Source organism: Chironomus tepperi, unplaced genomic scaffold (assembly GCF_022539635.2).
Source record: "Chironomus tepperi strain 1889 unplaced genomic scaffold, CSIRO-AGI_Ctep_v1 contig_408, whole genome shotgun sequence".
Taxonomy (NCBI): domain Eukaryota; kingdom Metazoa; phylum Arthropoda; class Insecta; order Diptera; family Chironomidae; genus Chironomus; species Chironomus tepperi.
In genome coordinates, this window is record NW_027226530.1 from 256,983 (window position 1) to 276,397 (window position 19,415).

The 19,415-nt window shown below is 27.0% G+C and overlaps 2 protein-coding genes and 1 long non-coding RNA gene across 3 annotated transcripts; all 3 read right to left on the reverse strand.

The window, feature by feature from the left end:
• Window positions 1–11,219: 11,219 nt before the first annotated feature.
• LOC139096854 (potassium voltage-gated channel protein Shaker-like) lies at window positions 11,220–15,570 on the reverse strand. The gene is made up of 9 exons (XM_070648610.1): window positions 15,444–15,570; window positions 13,476–13,596; window positions 13,184–13,352; window positions 13,025–13,121; window positions 12,708–12,903; window positions 12,501–12,637; window positions 12,118–12,437; window positions 11,738–12,058; window positions 11,220–11,530 (listed from the first exon to the last, which is right to left on the reverse strand). Exons 1-9 carry the CDS (start codon window positions 15,488–15,490, stop codon window positions 11,220–11,222), a joined length of 1,719 nt encoding a protein of 572 aa, XP_070504711.1. The 5' UTR covers window positions 15,491–15,570.
• An 850-nt stretch (window positions 15,571–16,420) lies between these two features.
• On the reverse strand, window positions 16,421–17,122 carry LOC139096836 (uncharacterized). Its single transcript, XR_011545004.1, has 2 exons — window positions 16,878–17,122; window positions 16,421–16,729 (listed from the first exon to the last, which is right to left on the reverse strand). It is a non-coding gene; the product is annotated as an uncharacterized lncRNA (long non-coding RNA).
• An 11-nt stretch (window positions 17,123–17,133) lies between these two features.
• LOC139096835 (uncharacterized) lies at window positions 17,134–19,235 on the reverse strand. The gene is made up of 2 exons (XM_070648592.1): window positions 18,804–19,235; window positions 17,134–18,640 (listed from the first exon to the last, which is right to left on the reverse strand). The coding sequence occupies exon 2, from the start codon at window positions 18,554–18,556 to the stop codon at window positions 17,300–17,302; it is 1,257 nt and encodes a 418-aa protein (XP_070504693.1). The 5' UTR covers window positions 18,557–18,640; window positions 18,804–19,235; the 3' UTR covers window positions 17,134–17,299.
• Window positions 19,236–19,415: the final 180 nt, after the last annotated feature.

Below are 19,415 nucleotides of genomic sequence, written 5' to 3' on the forward strand. Positions count from 1 at the left end.
ATCTAGCTATGGACCTTAAAGCATAACTGAATACCAAACTTAAAGTGCACTTCGTCCTTAACTCCAGAAAATACTTTCAAAACAATATGTGACAATGCACCTTCCAACAGAAACCAAAAAGAACAATGTGAACGATAAAAAAAGAACAAAAAAAATATTTAAACACTTTTAAAAACAAAAAAAACTTTAAACAAAATTCAAAACTTAAAAGAAAAAAAGATATCCCACAGAAGCAACTATTGAAATTAAAAGATTTATTTTATTCATATTCATATTTTAAAAAGTCCTATATAGCTTTATAGATTCTGTTTTTTAATCTAATTTCAACATTTAATAATCAATTTGAATGCAAATTTATTGAAACAATTGTGAGTAGAATTTCAAAATAAATCAAATTGGTAATGAAGACAGTACAGGAAGTGAGAAGCGCGCTAATTTTGAGGTTAGAATGAGTAAAATTCCAATTAATATTCGTGAAAAGTGCGTTACAAGATTGGCGATTGTAGTTAAAAAGTAAATTAAATCGGGCACATAATCTAAAAAAAAAGTTGAAAGCTTTTAGCTTCAAAATTGTGAAATTAAAAAATTGATAAAATAGCAAAATTCCAAAAATTTATAAATTTTTATACGAGGCAACAATTGATAAAAAATTAACTTAAATTAAAATAATAATTAGGTTTAATCGAAACTAGTGAAATTTTTTTATAAATACTATATAAAATTCAGATTTTTGATATTCACAAAGTGTGGAATTTGAAAAAATATTTAAAAAAATTTCCGAGTATTTGCGCGTGGAAGTTGAAAAAATTCTCTCTGAAGGTGCGCGAAAAACGCGCTCTTTATTATTAAAAAGTAATATAATTAGATTAAATTCAAAAAAAAACTTTTGATATTAAAAATATATTTAAAAAAAAAGTGAAAATTGGTTGTCATGGACGCAAAATTTTTCTACTCATGAAATTTTTTCCTATTTCTGTTTAAGGAACTTAAGACATTATTGACATACTAGGAAGACATTTTGGTACTTAAAAATAGTTTAAAACTAAGAAAAAACAAATTTAAAAAAATTCACAATTCCCAGTTTAATTTCCGGCTTTTTTCTGTTTTTTGTTTTATTTTTCTTTTTTATTATTATTAAATTTTATAAACTTTTTAAAAATCTTTTTTATAAAATTTTTGTTTTCTGTTTTCAAAGAATTTATATTAAAAAAATATGAAAGAGAAAAAGAGATTTAGTAGTTTTATATTTATAGAATTTTTTAAATAATATTAATTTAAAAATTTATATTTTCAAACAAAAAGGTGAGAAATTAAATTTTCTTTTAAAACTGATCCTCCTGGAAAATTTAAAAAAAAATTCGAATTCCAAAATTTAAAAAATCTAAATTTTTTTTTTAAATTTTTTAAAATTGAAAAATTTAATTATTTTTACAATTTAAAATGTTAAAGCTCACCTTTTTCAACATAACAAATTAAAATTTCCTGCTAAAAAATATAAACAAATAATTAATAAATTTCTATAACAAAGTTGATATTTTAATGCAAAACATATACGAAAAAATGGAAAGTACATATGCATAGATTTATTTAAAATTATATTTTAAATGATTCATTTTTTATAGATTTTAAAAGAATTAATTTAAATGGAAGACAAAAAAAATTAGACGATATTTTAATTAATTAAAACTTTTTTTTACTGATTGAAAATTTTTTAAGGAAAATTATTGAAAAAGAAATTTTATCTGAAGGAATTTGAGGAGATTTTAAAATTCATTATCGACTCATTTAACACCTTAACCCATCTTTCCCTTACCCATGACTCATTACTAATCATTCATCTTAAATCATTTCATTTTCATTTTAATTAATCATTTGATCAAACTCATGTTCATTCATATTCATTCTGAGTCCAGCATATATCACTAATGTCATTCGATACCCTCGATACTCCCATTAGTCATCATCATCAGGGGCATAGACAGAATTTTGTTTGGAACACAAAATTTAGGGGGCTTTTTGGTTTTTTTAAATCGAAATAACGGAGTTGACCCCCAATATCCTTCTCTTTGAATATGCTCTTGGTCATCATCATCATCATCATGATCATCATCATTATCATCATCATCATCACCCTCTTAATCATCATCTTAATCATCATCATTAATTTCATCATCTTTCACTTTTCATTGCACCATTTTGCATAAATCCAGTGCATTTTCATACAAAATTGATTAAAACTTTATATTTTTGATACTTTCATCCCATCCATGACATTATCAGCCACAATCTCATCATTAACTCATTATTAATCATAAATCATCCTTATCCTAACATTCATGATACAAAAATTCTGCATATTTCATCTCAACTTCATGAACTTCTTTAATTCCTTCCTCATAAAACCAAAATTTCTCTCAAAAATAACAAAGCGGCTAATTGATCAACAGCCCGACCATAGACAGACGTCTGAATCCAGATTTCGATCGATGTGCTACTCGAATCTAATAAGATCGTCAAGAAATTTTCCTTTTAAAATTTTCTTTAATCACAAAAAGAAAACTGAAGACGTTTAAGAAAAAGATATAATTTTTTTATATTTGTTTCTTTGTTAAGTTTATTTAAAAAAAATTTAAATTCAACAGAAAATCTTTTTTTTTATATCTTTATTAAAATTTATTATTATTATGATTATTATAATTTTATTATTTAATAAAAAATTTCTTTTTCTTGTAAAATTTTATTTTTTTATTATTTTAATTTTTATTTTTCAGGAGGTAAATTTATTTTATTTAAATTATTTTAAATCACCTTTCATATCATCAAAATCATCTTCACTATTTGAAATGTGTTTTGTTAAACTTGTCGTTTTTAGTTTAAAATTTCAGATTTTTTCATAAAACATTAAAGTTTAAAATTTTATTTGACAAAATGTGCAATCAAAAAACAGGAAAATTTAGCAAAAAAAAAAAAGTTAAGAATTTATTCAAAAATGATCTGCATTTTAAAAACGTGCAAAAATAAGCTCACAAGAAGGACAATTTATAAAAGTTTATTTATTTACTTCAATTCAGTCACTTGAAGTTTAAAAAAATTCTATTAAATTAATTTATGAAATTATTTTTTGTTACCAAAATGAAATTTATATTAACATTTCCACATCCTTCCAGTAAACGAGAAATAATATGAATTATACATAATAAATGCATAGATTTATCCATTTATGAAAGATAAAGACTTTTAAAGTTTATATTAGGATGTAGGATGGGGGTCTACTGATGTCATTATGACGTCAGAACTACAACATCCCCTCAAGGTGGTCTACTAATTAAAATAAGACTCCTAATTACATCCACGAACATAAAAGTCATTGTGAATATAAAAGTCTAACGATTTTTAATTGCTCTTAAGAAATATATATAAAAAAATATTTTAATAAGTTTAATACAGAAAAGAAAAAAATTATGAAAGATAAAAATTTATTTAAATTCATTTTTTTAACAAATTTATTTGCTGAATTTACCGTAGTAGAGTTTATATATGAATGAAAAAAAAAATTTATCTCTAAAAATTTATATTAAAAAATTTAAATATATGATGACTATATTGAAAAATTTAACTATATATCTCTATATCTATATATTAAAATTATATTTAAATTTTTTTAAATTGATGCGATTTTATAAGAATGTGACGAAGTTGGCCATTTAAAGGTTTGTAATGGGGATTTGAAATTTTTTAAATTTTTTAAAACTTTAAAAATTTCTAAAATTTTGAAAATTTTCAAAACTTAAATTTTTTAGAAGATTTAAAATTTTAAAAATTTAAAAATTTCAAAACTTAAAAAATTTATAAAATTTAAAAATTTTTGAAACTTAAAAAACTTTAAAAATTTTTATAAATTTTTATAAAATTTTAAAAAGTTTTAAAATGCTTTAATACCCAGACACATACTAACTTATTGATGGCAACTGTTTTTCCATACATTACGAAACATTTCATGCTAAATTTTCAAAAAAAAACTAAATAATAATTTTAAAATAATCCTCGTAAAGAAAATGTGTGACAATTTTTGTTCAATTTCAAATAAAAAAAAATCTTCGGCAAAAAAGTCAAAAAATATTTTTTAACACGAAAAAAAAGAAATAAAAAGGAAAAAAAGGTGAGAAAAATTATTTTAGTAGAAGTTTTTTTATATGTAGAACAGATGAAAAAAAAATATAAATTTAAATGCATTTGTACGATAAATGTCGAAATATAATAAAAAAATATAAGAAATATTTAAATTTATATAAGTGAGAAAAGGCTGACAGACATAAGATAAAATAAAATATACTAACATAAATTATATTAACTTTAATTACAATAGATTTACCGTAAAATAATGCAAAGTTTTATGAACCAAAAATGAAAAAATTTAAAAAAAGTCTTTCCATTAAATAATTAAATCAAGTCAAAAATCTCAGAAAATTGCTCTCGATGGTCAGGTTTAAGGACTGTGTCTGAGTCCGTTTATTGACAACAACCACGTGGCTCAGGCTAAAACAATAAATTTGTTAGCTTAAATTGTGTAAAATGACTCTTAGTAGTGCACTATAGTGAACAAATTGGCCTACTTAGAACCTAATTTAGGCTCTAAAATATGAAACTTGACTAGCTAAAATCAACTGAGTTAGTAAAGTTTGAAATCAAGACTGATGATCAAATAAGGCCATAAAATTAAACATGAGTCATTTCAGCATATTTATAACAATAAATCAAAAAACCTCAAATTTAAATTTGGGGGTAAACTTAATCAGAGCCTGAAGTTGAGTCAAGTTGACTCATTATAGTAAACATAAAAAAATCAAATCAACTGCAAACAACTTGAAATCAGCTCTATTTGAGTCGAGCCATCCTGACTCAATTCTATTTCAATTGTGGTGACTTCTAGCTCTGAATTAAGTTAACAAAGTTTACATTAAATTACATCAAATGTCCTATATTTTTAGGAATCAAATCTAACTCCGACCACTTGAGCATCAATTAAAATTCCAAAAAAAGAACATCAAAAATTTAATTTTTCTCATACGTCCTTTTAAAACATTTCCTTTAATAAAATAAAATAAAAATCAAAAATTTGAAAGTCATGAACAATTATGAGGTAGTAGGAGAAGAAAATGATTAATTAATTTTTACTACTCGATTTTATTTGCACAAATTATTCGTGTAAATTTATTATCTTGGCTCGACATGAGCTCAATACACATATTTCGATTTAGTGAAAATAGAGGAATTCAAAAATATTTCGATTTAGTCAAATGAGTCAAGTCCCTTTTCATGGTAAATTCTAAAACATTAAAAACTCAATTTGTTTTGTCTCAAGCGCATCTAAATGCGAGTTTCGACTTGACAATTGTTGAACTTAATGTCCATTCTCATTAGGTTTATATTGATTTAACAATATAATTTAATAAGATTCTATAAGTACAGCTTACTCAGCTTTCAAAATAATCTCAATAAAAACAGTATTTTAAGGAGTTTATAGATTTTTATCGGTCATCATTGACAGGATCGAATTCTAGTGATCTATTGCAATGGAGAAATTGTTTTACGGTTTTTTCATATAAAATTTCCAAAACCTTTAATATCCTTTGACCCTTTGCATAAATACTGTTGTTAAGAGATCCAAAACTACACCTACTGAATGGATTTTCATTTTCTTCTCCTAACTCGATTCTCTAAATCATCTTGCAATATCCTAAAATCAGAATAAATATTTATATTTCTAAAACTAAAACAGATAAACTCAAAAAAATATTATTTGAGATAAAAAAGTGAAAACTGTAGAAGAGAAAATTATAAGAAAAACCGACTGAAAAACATGGAAAAATTAAAGTTAAAAAAATCTAAATCTAAAGATCAATAAGCATAAGAAGAAAAAAAAAGAATTATTTTGATAAATTTAAAAAATAGAAAACACAGAAGATATAAATTATAACGAATTATATATTATATATTATTATACGATATTCAATAATTTTTGCAACTTTTTTCACGAAACCCTAAACTTCCGTGCTAAACATGAGAGAGATCTAATGCATCTGCATGGAAGTTAAATGATGATATTCACAAGAAATTTAAAAAAATATATTAAAAATATAAAAAAAAAAAAATTATTTATATTGTGTGGCGATAGATGTTGATTGATTAATAAACGATATATGTTATAGATTTATAACCCCAAAAAAAATTATATAAATTAAGAGAGAAAAAAATTTTATTGCCGTTTTTATAGCTTTTTTGACTCATTTTTTTCTACCGTGCAATATTTAAATTTAATTTTTATTTTATTAGACCAAAAAATGTTTTTGTTGCATCATCAAATTTTTGATTCATAAGAGCATCTAAAAAAATAAAAAAAAAAAATCATTTCGCTAATAAAATCATTAAAAAATTTATCGATAGAATAATGAGCATTTGCAATTAGCTAAATATTATATTAGAAATGTCCTTTAAGTCATTCATTAAAAAAACATCAAAATTTAAATAAATTTAAATGAAGAAAATTTCACATTCTGCATCTTCAAGTGCAGCTAATGGAAATTTATATTTCCCTTATTAAGGATGAAATGTGGAAATGTATGAGAAATGTTTTAGAACGGTTTGATGCTTCTGGATTGATGTGAGTTGGGATGAGTGGAACTAAAATAGAGCTATTGTAAAATATTCAAATGCAATTTTGCTATTATTTGCATTTTTAAGAACATACAGTCTAATTTACTTAAGACAATTGAACTCAAATTAATTCTTTGTTTTCTCGAGCAAACTCGATAATACAACCAAATAGCACTAATAGGTTAATCAATCAAAAATCTGGTCTAGGTCGACTCAAATTTAATTTAAACTAGTCTTGTTAAATTTAACTCGATTGTCAAGAAATTATTCAGTTTCTACTGGACGGGATTTAACCATTGCACATCGACCCAGTGATCTATATATATCTTGAGGTACGATACAAGAGTGAAGTTTTATTATACTTACTTACTTCGCTGGTCGTACTGATCAGTTGTGATCCATGACCTCCAACTTGGTTTCTTAGCATGTTGTTAAGGGTTGCGGCTATCTAGGCCAACGCACCCTGTATTAACCAGAGCCTCGTTTGAGCCCGCCCCACTATGTGGCTTGGATTAACGGTCTTCACCGCGAGAAGATGAGGTTTGTGCATGGTGGAGTTAAGCTAGGTGCGGCTGCAGCAGCATATATTACGCGCTATCCACCTTTTGGAGACCGCAGTTTTAATATAATTATTATAATTCATGTTGATCATCAAAGGTGTTGCTTTGGTGTATCATGAATTATATCTCAGGACACACGATTTGTTTTGTGTGTCATTGAAAAATTCAAACTTGAAATTGACTTTACAGGAGTAAAGTAAATTGAAAAATTATGAATATGGATACACTAAGGAGTGTTACCATAATGGATTCCTACTAATGCAATTTAATTCGTTTTAAAAAATTTTTCCAATTTTGAAGAACTGAAAAATCTCAAAGTTCCATTCATCCTCCTTCATCCTTTTCCAGAAGCTCAAAAAAGACACGAGACAAAGCTACAATGTAGTTTTAAAAACATAACAGTTAAAATAAAAAAATATTTTAAAAAATAGAGAAGAAAAAAAATATTCATTGGCTGTGAAGACAAAAACTGCCATAAAAGTAATAAAAAATGAAGAAAAAAAAAATATTTAAATTCCAATAACAGCTTCCGCATGGAACTTCATAGAACATTGGATGAATTAAATGAAAATTTACACACGGAATGCTCTAATGAATTACAGATTTAAACTTCCAATAATTTTTGATTTCTTAGTTTAATTAACAGTTTGAGTTTTGCTTGAATTTTAAAAAAGCAACATCAGCTCCTGCGTATTCAGCGTGGAAGTTGATGGAAAAATATATTATTATATATATGACGAAAAAAAATTTAATAAGCATTTAATGATGATAATAAGAGAAATTTATATAACGTAAACATATCTACTCATGAATAGCAACAATAATAATTATAATAATATTAATAATAATAATAACAATATAAATAATAATAAGAATAATAATAATAATAATAATAAATAATTATAATGTTATACTTAAAATTACTATAATACATAAATTTTATATCTCTAAATAATATTAAATTTCTATTAACTCATATGAATTAATTTATAAAAGCTTTCATCAATTACGCGTGGAAGTTCAACATGAAGAATAAATTATTTCTGAATTTTTCTATGTAGATGACGAAGTTTATGAGGATAAAAAAATGTGTGCGTGAAATTTTTTAAAAATAAATTTAAATTTAAAGTAAGTTAAAATGGTTAAAAAATGCAATAGAATCAGACTAGGATTTTTGAGGTTATGCTGATTATTTTGAGGTTAAGTTTCAATTTTTTGAGGCTAAACTTTTCATTTTGGGTTTAAATTTCGGTTAGATTTTAAATTAATTTTGCATTAAATTTCAATATTTTGAGGTTAGATTTCAATCACTTTAAATCAATGCTTTGTGGTTCGACTGCAAAGCACTTAGGGTTCGACTGAGGTTAGATTAATTTGAAGTTTTTGAAAAAGAGCTCTGCATTTTTAGAAATAGGTTTCAAAATTTACAACGAATGACTAAAGTAATCCATGTACACCAAAAACCTACTGATTTTACTCAAACTTAACACAAAAATCAGACATAACCTCAAAAAATACACATAAGAATCAAGCATCTCACATTAAACCAATAGTCTAACAGGTAAGAATCTCAACAAGACTACAAAAAACACACAAAAATTTCACCAAAAAAAGACAGAAGATTTAAAAAAAAAATTAACTTTAAATTAAAAAAATGTTGACGAAAGAAAGACGTAAAAAATATTTAAGAAAATGAAAAAAAATTTAGTGTCGAATATATTTTTTATAATGGCAGCAGAAGAAAATATTAAAAAATAAAAAAGAATAGCAGATTAACTTATTTTTAAGTATTTCAAATATCGGACAACTTTAGAGGAAAAGAATGACAATTTTGAGCAATAAAATAATAAGAATATTTTTTTGAACACTTAAGAAATGAAAAAAATGAAAGAATTGAAAAATTTATTTACGAAAAAAATGTGAAAAAAGTATTTTTTAAATGATGAAATGAGAAAAATTTGGAAGGATACGCACAGAATTTTTAATTTTTTTAACATTTATTTCCGTAAAGTAACACAAAAACACCGACTGAGAAACCATAAAACTGAAAAATTTCTAACTTATAGAAAATATTTTGCAGAAAATAAAAGAAAAATTATAGAAATATTTTCCAAAAACTAAAACTAAATAAGAATGGAAATAATCTACTTTGTATGTTTGTATATTTAATACAGGGTTAAAATATAAGCAATAAATATCGAAGAAAATATGATGTAAGGGAGAATTTAGAACTCTGTGGAGTGAAAAAAGTTTAAAATATTAAATAATGCAGAAAAAATCAAACATTAACTTTTAATTTCTTTCATTTTAAAGTAATTATTTTTTTTAAAAAATCAAAATTTAATTAAGTTTTTAAATTATCAACAAAAATGTGCGTAAACTTTCAAGAATTCTTATTTAAAAATAAAAAAACTACATCTAATATGAAAAAGTAAAAAAATATATTAAATAACTACCAAAAAAAAACGTAAATTACTGAAAACTTAAAAAATCTTAATGAAAAAAAAAAACTAAATTTAAAAAATACTTTTATTTTCTATCTCCTTCTCTCTCACTCATCTACTTAAAACGATATGCAAGAAATATATAAAAATATATGATGAAAAAATGAATGAATTATAAAATTAGGTAAGAATAGATTTCATTGTCGATTGGTTTTTGAAAATTTAAAAAAGTGAAAAATAAAGGAAAATTTTAAATGCTAAAAAGAATCTTTTGGAGTTTTTAATTTCTTTTTCAGATTTAGTGAAATATTTACCTGTTTTTTGAGGTTTTTTGTCTTTTATGCGCTTTTCTGTTTTTTATGCGCTTTTCTGTATTTTATGCGCTTTCCTGTCTTTTATGCGCTTTCTGTATTTTATTCGCTTTCCTGTCTTTTATGCGCTTTTCTGTCTTTTATGCGCTTTTCTGTCTTTTATGCGCTTTCCTGTCTTTTATGCGCTTTCCTGTCTTTAATGCGCTTTCCTGTCTTTTATGCGCTTTTCTGTCTTTTATGCGCTTTTCTATCTTTTATCCGCTTTTCTGTACTTTTCTGTCTTTTCTATATTTTTAAAAAATCCCGCAAAAATCTAATTTCGATCGATATTTTGTTATAAAAAAATTCCATCGATTCAACAATATCCAATAAATTTACAAACTTTTCAATATTCCATAATTATTTCCAATCCAGTTGCTCAATTTTTTCAAAAAATTTCTGCAATAAATTCCTCATTCCATCCATTTAAATCAATTTATCCTGAAAACCACTTTTGAAGGCCGTGGAAAAACACAAAAAGGAATCAAAATTCAACTAGTTGCACACGGAAAAAAGAGAAAGCACAATTTTTTTTACATCTAATTGAGTCAAATGTCAGTCATGAGGAAATTATGAAATTTCAACGTGTCAACAATCATGCAATGCAGTTGATTAATGCACAAAATGAGCTGTCAGTGTTGCCGTGACATTTGAATTTCCGTCTTTTTATTTAATATAATCAAATTAGCGGAATTAAAGGAAATTTAATTTTGAATTGTGTTTCCTGGTTTTTGAAGATCATGTTTGGTGTTGTGGCAATAATTTTGGGTTGAAGAACTGCCGGCACATAAATCGAATTTTTTTCAAATTTAATGGCAAAATTTCCTGAAATTTTTTAAATCAGCAAAAAGTCAAAAAAACTCAAATTTTAAATTTAATTAATTTTATTTTAATATTTTTTATATTTATTTTGTTTACCTAATATTAAATTAAACATTGTATTTCTAACAAATAAGCCTAAATACAACTTTAGCTCATAACGAAAATATTTTTATGAAGATTTATTTTATATTTTTTACCTACTTAATAATTCATAACAATTGAGCAAATGTAAATCAAAATAATTAAAATTTTTGATATTTTTTAAAAGGAAAGATCAGCAAAGTTAATCATAACTGGCAGCAAATATAGTGAAGCAGTTACACTTAATGGATATTAGAACTCTAAACTCATTTTAATACTAGAAATGACCCAACTTTTTTTTCATTATTTTAAACATCAGTTTCATTAATTACTCTAATATTTGGATATTTAAAATCATCATCACAAGTTTCGTCTTCATTTTGATATGTTTGGTTATCGCTGACTAGATGCGATTTGTCTTTGTCGTCAATATTGATGTCTTTTTTAATGCTACTGCAGCCAGCATTTGCAGCAATGTTTTCTTCCTTCGTATGATCACTAAAAGATCTCAATAAAGGCAGTAAGTGCGTATGATCACTCAAAACACCTGATGTTGTCTCCATTGTATCCGATTCTGATGGAGTTTGTGGTTGAAGATTTTCAGTGCGCATTTTATGAACTGGAAATGAAAATATGATAGTTTATTTAAAATGTCTAAAGGAGCTGTTCACGTAATAATTCAGTATTGTCCAAACTATTAGCGCCAAAGCACACCTTGTCGATTCATGCCATTTTCACAAATGACACCGGTATGTCGTGGCACAATGTTTGGACAATACTGGAATAAGTCGACAATTTTTACACTAAAAAATTGAGTCAAACCTACTTAGCACTCCAGGCAGATACGAGCAACTCGTGACGTGATTAAAGTTTTGACTCTGCATGTCTTCCTGATCCGTTTCTAAATGATAGAAGTACGTAAAATTACTGACAATAACGGGAACTGGAAGTGAAATCGTAAGGACACCAGCAATCGCACACAATGCACCGACAATTTTTCCAAGTGATCCGATTGGTGCCATATCTCCATAACCGACAGTTGTGATTGTTACAACTGCCCACCAAAATGAATCTGGAATTGATTTAAACTGTGAACTTTCGCTGCCCGCTTCAGCGAAGTAAACGGCGGATGAGAAGAGAACGACACCTAAAATAATCAATTTTGGAGTTAGATTAAAGTTAATCTCCGAATGTTCCCCTACTTACTTATAAATAAGAAAAAAATCAACAATCCCAGTTCCCTCATCGAAGCTTTCAGTGTCCGTCCAAGAATTTGTAAACCTTTAGAATGCCTTGACAGCTTAAAGATACGAAAAACACGTACGAGACGAATAACTCGAAAAATGGCCAATGACATAGCCTGATTTGATAGTTTATCACCAATCGGAGCCATAGGTAGTAAAAGGAGATTCTCATCTTCAGCCATTACTGTACCGAGAGTAATAAAATATGGAATGATGGCAATTATGTCGATTATGTTCATCATATCGCAGATAAAGGTTCGTTTTACAGGACATGATGCGAGTCTAAAAATAGAAGATAATTTTGAGGTTAGAATTGACATTTTTAAGACTTAAAGTTAAGCTTACCTGACTAGATATTCAATTGTAAACCACACAATACACAGCGTTTCAATTATAAAAAATGGATCATACAAATTTGGAACTTCATCTTCTTCAATTCCCATGGATTTCCGGTCTGTCTTGAACATGTTCATTGCTTGAATCTGAAATTAAAATTCAGAAATTTTTAATTTTTTAACGGTTTTTTAATATTTAAAATATTTTATAAATTACCTTATAATGTTTAAATTTCGGCATCGTTTCGAGACAAAAGATGACAATTGATGTAAGAATTACAAAGACACTAACGATGGCAACAACTCGAGCAGCATAAGAACTGTCTGGATGTTCAAAGAGTAACCAAACCTTTCTTTGAAACTCATCTGTAGGCATAAGATGCTCTTCTTCTTTCACAAAGCCTTCATCTTCTCTATAATGAGATAGAAAAAGGGGGTTTAGCAATTATGAGTAACACATGCTGCATATATCGAAGTAGTCATGCTGTTTATTTAAGAACAATGAATGTTGATACCTATGAAGTTGATACTTACCTAAATTTATTAATTGCTTGTTCACCTAATTCATAAAATGTTAATTCTTCACTAAATGTATCTAATGGGACATTTACAGGACGGCGAAGTCGGCCACCTGAATGAAGATTTGAATATAAATTAAAATTTTGAGGTTATGTCGTTAATGTTGATGCTCACCGCTCTGATAATAATATAAAATGGCATCAAAACTGGGACGGTTACGATCGAAGAAATATTCATTTCTTAGAGGATCAAAATAGCGAATCCTTCTGGACGGATCGCCTAAAAGAGTGTCTGGAAACTGATTCAATGTACGCAGTTGTGTTTCAAACTTGAGACCCGATATCTGAAATGTTTATTCAATAAGTGATACATCATTGGTTGTTTTGAAGCTCAAGAAATCTGAAACTTATCAAATTTCTCAAGAATTCCAACTTAATGCTTGAAGAACAATAAAGGTCATACTCACATTAATAACTACCCGTTCACATAAATTATGATCATGAGGAATTGGCTCGAAATAATTTACTTCCTTCTTCTTATCAGGAATTTCCTCCTCATTATCGTGACTGCTGAGCTTTGGTAGTGATCTGAAATAAATTTCAATTTAGTTTTGAGATTTTTGGTAATGAATTTTCAGGTTATGATTCTATTTTTTTAAATAAGGATCCTGAATGTTGAGGCTAAGTTACTAAATTTTTGAATTAGCATACACAATTTTGGGGTTAGTTTTTTAATTTTTTGAGCCTATATTCAAACCCGAAAGACAATAACGGAAGCATAGAAAAGACGAAAAATGTGGCTCCAGAACAATGTTGGTGTGGGACCATATTTCACCGAATCCAACCCCACACTAGAGCGTATGTGGGAAAATATTTAATTTTTTGCTTAATTTTTGACTAAAAATTAAGGAAATTTCTTTGAATTCCCCAAAATCCAACACTGTCTATGAATTGACCATCAATAATTAATAATCATAACATACATAAAACCATACAATCTCAAACCAAACAATAACAATAAAAATATTTTGCACAAAACGGAAAATGTGTAAAAAGAATTTCTATGTATTTAAAAATGCGATTAAAAGGTCGATGAATATCGATTAAAATTTCTCTATATTTCTAAAGTCAAAAGATAACAAAAATAAAAACAGCATAAAAAATATATATTTTGCGCTATTTTCGATATTCAATTGAACTCTGCCAGACAACCAATTATTGCCACCATCATTGCCACCTTGTTCTCATTTTTACGCTTCAAAATAGCAAAGAAATTATCGATTTTAAGCCTCCATCGTTCGACAATGACATCATATCATGCTCATATGTCGATGGAAATTCAATTAGACTTTGAGAAAGGCATGTGACATGGTGGGCTTATTTTTGGGTATGTGGAATGGGTGGGGTAAGCACTTTTTGTGTCCATGAAAATCGATATTGAGGAAATTTAAAATTATTTTTTAAGGACGAAATTTTTAGGATTTTTGAGGCTTTTACATGAATTAGGAAAAGTTTTTGTTTGAAATTTGAAAAATTCAATTTAATAAAGTGAATTATGAAGTTAGTCTCAGGTTAACTTAAAAATAATAGGAAAAATTTCAAGGTCAATCAAAATTTCAAAAATATTGAACATAACTGAAGATTTTATATACAAAATTCAATCATTTTTTAAAGAAAATTAAGGAAATTTAATAAATAATTGAAAAAGTAAAAATCGATGAAATTTTCGTAGATTATTTAGCTGTGTGCAGACCCAAGCATTTAAGTTCTTCATGTTTACTTTCACGACAAAAAATCAATCACATTTAATGTCAGCATGAATATTGCATTCAATTCTTTTGTAGATGAGATAAGTCTCTAAAAAGCAAATAGAATACTTTCTTGGTAAAGAAAGATCATTACAGAACCTATAAGCAGTTTCTTTGCCTATTAGGAATTTTGGTTTAGGTTTTAAAATACTTCTGATAACAGGGCTCAAACACTCAGTTTTGCTGATAAAATAAAGCTATATTTGAGATTGACTAGTTTATAAGGATGCATCCACAAGACTCAAGTTGACTCAACTCGAATTTGAAATTTAAGTCGACTTCGAGCACTGGAAAACCCTAGTAAATTAAAGATTTTTTTCCCAAAAGGTAGACTCTTGTCAGTAAGGGTAACAATTTTGCACAACACATCAAGATTTTTAAAAATTTCAAAAAAAAAACATAAATTTTATTGATATATTGAGGTTTTCTAGACTTATGTGTATCATGGTTATTATTATCATAGTCTGATCGAAGGATTATTCATTTCATAACATATGAGTAGGGATGTATTCAGAGACTATTATTTAGAGTCAAATTTTACAATTCACAAAATTGAGAGAAAAAATCAAAAATCTTTATTAAATGCTAAGTTTCAGGCACAATTGTTTAAAAATCCGTCACACTTACTCATAATCGTATTCCTTATTTGTGATTTTATTGTCAATAAAATCCATTTTGACATATTCACTTATTTTTGTAAATATTTAATCCACATTTAATTTAAAAATCACCGATGATTGTTTATTTTATTAAATTCCATGACCTAAAGATTCAATTTTTCACTTTATATTAATTAGGTCCTAATTTGTATATACTGCATATTTTGAATTTTAGTCACAAAATTTGAACTTTTGTAATTTTTTTAAATTGTTGTCCTTGAACTTACTGTCTTAAACTGCAGACAATCTCATTTATGATCAAATCAGGTAATTTTTTATTCAAATTTAGCACCAAGATTTTTACTGACATTTCAGAAAAGTCAGGAATTCCCAAATGGGTTCAAAATTTATTTATTTTTTAAATTTTTAAAATATTTTCATCACAAATTTAACCACAATAATCCAAAAGATATCCAAGTATTTCAGGTTATAATCCACAGATATTGAGGTAACCTTCACAAAAAAAAATTCACAATTTGTTCTCTCAATTCTCAAAACTCTTGCATCATGATCCTTAAAAAATCAATTTTTCATTATTCCTCCTTGAATTTTTTTTTTTTTGAATTTTTTTATCTTTTTTCTGAGAACTTTTCCTGAGATTTTTCACAACTTTTTGTCATCAAATATTTATTTTCTTCAATTCTTTTAATTACTGTCCTTCAATTTGATTTTTTTTTTCAATTTAAATTTTTATGCACTTTTCTCGTTTTCTCCTTTTCTGTCTGTTCCGATCGGTTGCCAAAATTCAAATGAATTTGAGCAATAATTTTCATATTTTTTCTAATTGTATTATTGTTTCGAAAATTGTATTGGAAAAAATTTAGATTTCCAATTTTTTATAACAATTTTAGAGTAGTTGAGGCAGATTGTTTGTAATGTGGATAGTTGAAGGTGTACGTAGTGATAATCTATGGAGTAAGTCTCTGAAAAATAAAAGAAATAAAATTTCTTGATTTTGGAATTGCTTTTCATTTATTTGCCAGAAAATTTTACATTTGACAATTTAATTCCTCCAAACTATATCTGGCTTCATTTTGTTTGCTGAAACAAGCAATCACACACATTTTAGCGCTGCTTATCTTTTGGAAATTTTGAATTATTCGGATTCAACTGTTCTGATCGGTTGTCCAATACTGGTTTTTCATTTGGACCCTTAAAAGCAGGTTTTCCATCTTGATAGCGTGGATTGTTTGGATTCAATTGCATTCCATGGTTGTCTTTGGCTGCTTTGTCCATTTTCGTGTATATTTTCGTCTATATTAAATGAAATAAATTAAATAATTTTATAAATTTAAAAGTTTAAACTTATTTTTCTTTCTTGGAAGAAGACTGTCGATAAAGCCAGTTTTAGAAGTCAACTGAGAGTGGCAATAGATTACAGCTGATCAGAACTTAACCTTACCAATTTGAACAAGATTCAATTGAATTTTAACAACTTATGAATATTAACTTTAGTTAACAAATTTTCCACCGTTAATGATGCTGATGATGGAGATGCTGCACTGTTTTATACTAATTTTATTTTGCACACGCCACCAACATGTTGAATATGATTATTATCCTTATGAATGTGAGTCAGTCCAATACAACAATGCCAAAACTATGTGACAAACATACTTACTCTTTAGTACTGTAAAATATAAATAAATTGAAATTGAGTTTATATTTTTATATTTAAATAAATTTACTTTTATTGGAATTATAAATATTTGAAATATTTCTAGCAGACTTGACCCCCAAAAATCCTTTCGCTTCCTCACTAAAATCCAAATTGATTTGAATTCACCCTCTATTATTTAAACCCCACACAATCCATCGATATCCTTAAATATTCTCAAATTCTTCTTCAAATTTCTTCTTAGCTTCAATCAGTTTTCTAACTTTGGCAGCATCCATAGCCATTTCTGGCTTCAATTCTCTTCCCGGAAACATTTTTTGGACTTCCTCGAATGCTTTTTCTCTCAAATCATCATTCTGAAATTTATTAGCTATTGACAGCATGTCAACAGCATTTTCTTCATCAATCGTATTGATTAATTTAGTGACTGCATACTCTTTCAATTCTGTCACTTCCAATTTACTTGCTGCTGCGAAAATGTCTGTAAAATTTGCATCATCAACTGGCATTGAATTTTCATACATAAATCTTAAAACTTCCCTAAATGCAGGAACTGGAATGTCAGTGAATGTCAAACTTTCAACATCTGGTCGATTCCTCAACATTCTTGACATTGTTGGACTTCGGGCAGCCATGATGATCTTGTGAACCTTGAATTTCTCACCTTTAGCAAGCACCGTCAAGTCCTTAAATTCATCGTCCTTAAAAAGTTTTTGAATTTCATCAAAAATTTTCAACTTTTCCGCTTCCTTTTGCATTCTTTCAATTTCATCATGCAATGATGCAGCCACAACCTTCATATCTTCAAGATTTTCTTTAAGTTGCTCAACTTCTGCTTCCTTAGCTTTTAATTTTTGCTGCAGATCGTCATTTTCTTCCAATTTTTTTGGATTTTCTTTAAACGGCGGTTTACATTTTTCAGCAATTTCCTGCTTAATTTCCGCTAAACTTGCATTACCTTGAGTCAAAAAGATACTATTGTAGACTTTGTCGATGCCAACATTTCCAAAAAAGTTAATCAACTTTAAATTCTTCACCGGATCCAACAATTCAGCATCAATAAATCTAATTTTATTTTTTTCAAATGACACAAATTCGAGCTTTTTCATGTCCATAAATAAGTCACCAGGCAGGAACTCTAATTCATTCTCATCGACCCACAAAACCTTCAAGTCATGCAGTCCATAAAAGTTTTCTCTTTGTAGTTCCTTTATTCCACAATTTGACAGCGATAAGGCTTGCAAAAATGGAAAACTTTTAATCATCAAACTTGCTGGAATTTTTGTGATTCGACATTTGATAAAATTGACACCTGTGACATCATAATTGGTATGTGGAACCAAATGACGACCATCGAGGATTAAATTCTTTGAATCTGGAATTGTTTTGCGTTTGATGCTGCATGAGTAACGGTCATCATCGATCCATGGCCATGCTTCAAATTTACAATCGATTCGGAACATTTTTGGGTAGTGAAATGAGGGCTGTTTTGATAATAATTTTTTGTAGGGTCGTTGGGGTGGAGTGGATGTCAATTTTAAGAGAATCTAATGAGAAAAATTGAACAATTATTTAGTTAAATATTTCAAAAAATTCAAAATAGTCAAAAAATTCAACTCAAAATATTCAACTTGATTTTGACTGCAAATTCTGCTGCACTGCAGACCAGCAAATTTGGATTCGAAAGATTGATTTATTTTGGAACCTCACCTTTCAACAATTAAATCACAAAATTTTTTTCATCAATTCTAAAAATATATTCAATTTTAATTTGATAACAAAAGAAATGTACGGAAATTTCTTAAATAGATGTGAACTAACTAGTTATCAAATTTGAACTGAATTCGATAAAAATTAAAAATTACTGATAAAATGAAAATATTTTTTTTATCTGATATATTTGATAAGATTTCAATGCATGGTATAGATTATTAGGGGATAACTACTATAAATATTGTGCAGCATTTTTGGCTTGACATGTTGACCTGTTGATACTCTTGTTGACAAATGGAAGCTGGATCTGTCTTTAGACAACTTCTGACAGTTTCAAATTCACTAATTTTAATTTAATACGACATTTATTGTTTTCAATTTGTTTATGAATCAAATGAAATTTGAAGTCATGAAATAAACAAATTTTTTATATTAAAATATTTACATTTGAAATGAAATTTAAATCTAAAGAACATTTAAAGGTTGAATAATTGCGATGCGATTCTTGATATTTATGACAACTAATTTGAAAAAATCTTTAATTATTCTAATTCGTTTTTAAAAATAAAATTTTTTTTTATGAATTTTGAGATTTTTGTGACAAAATTT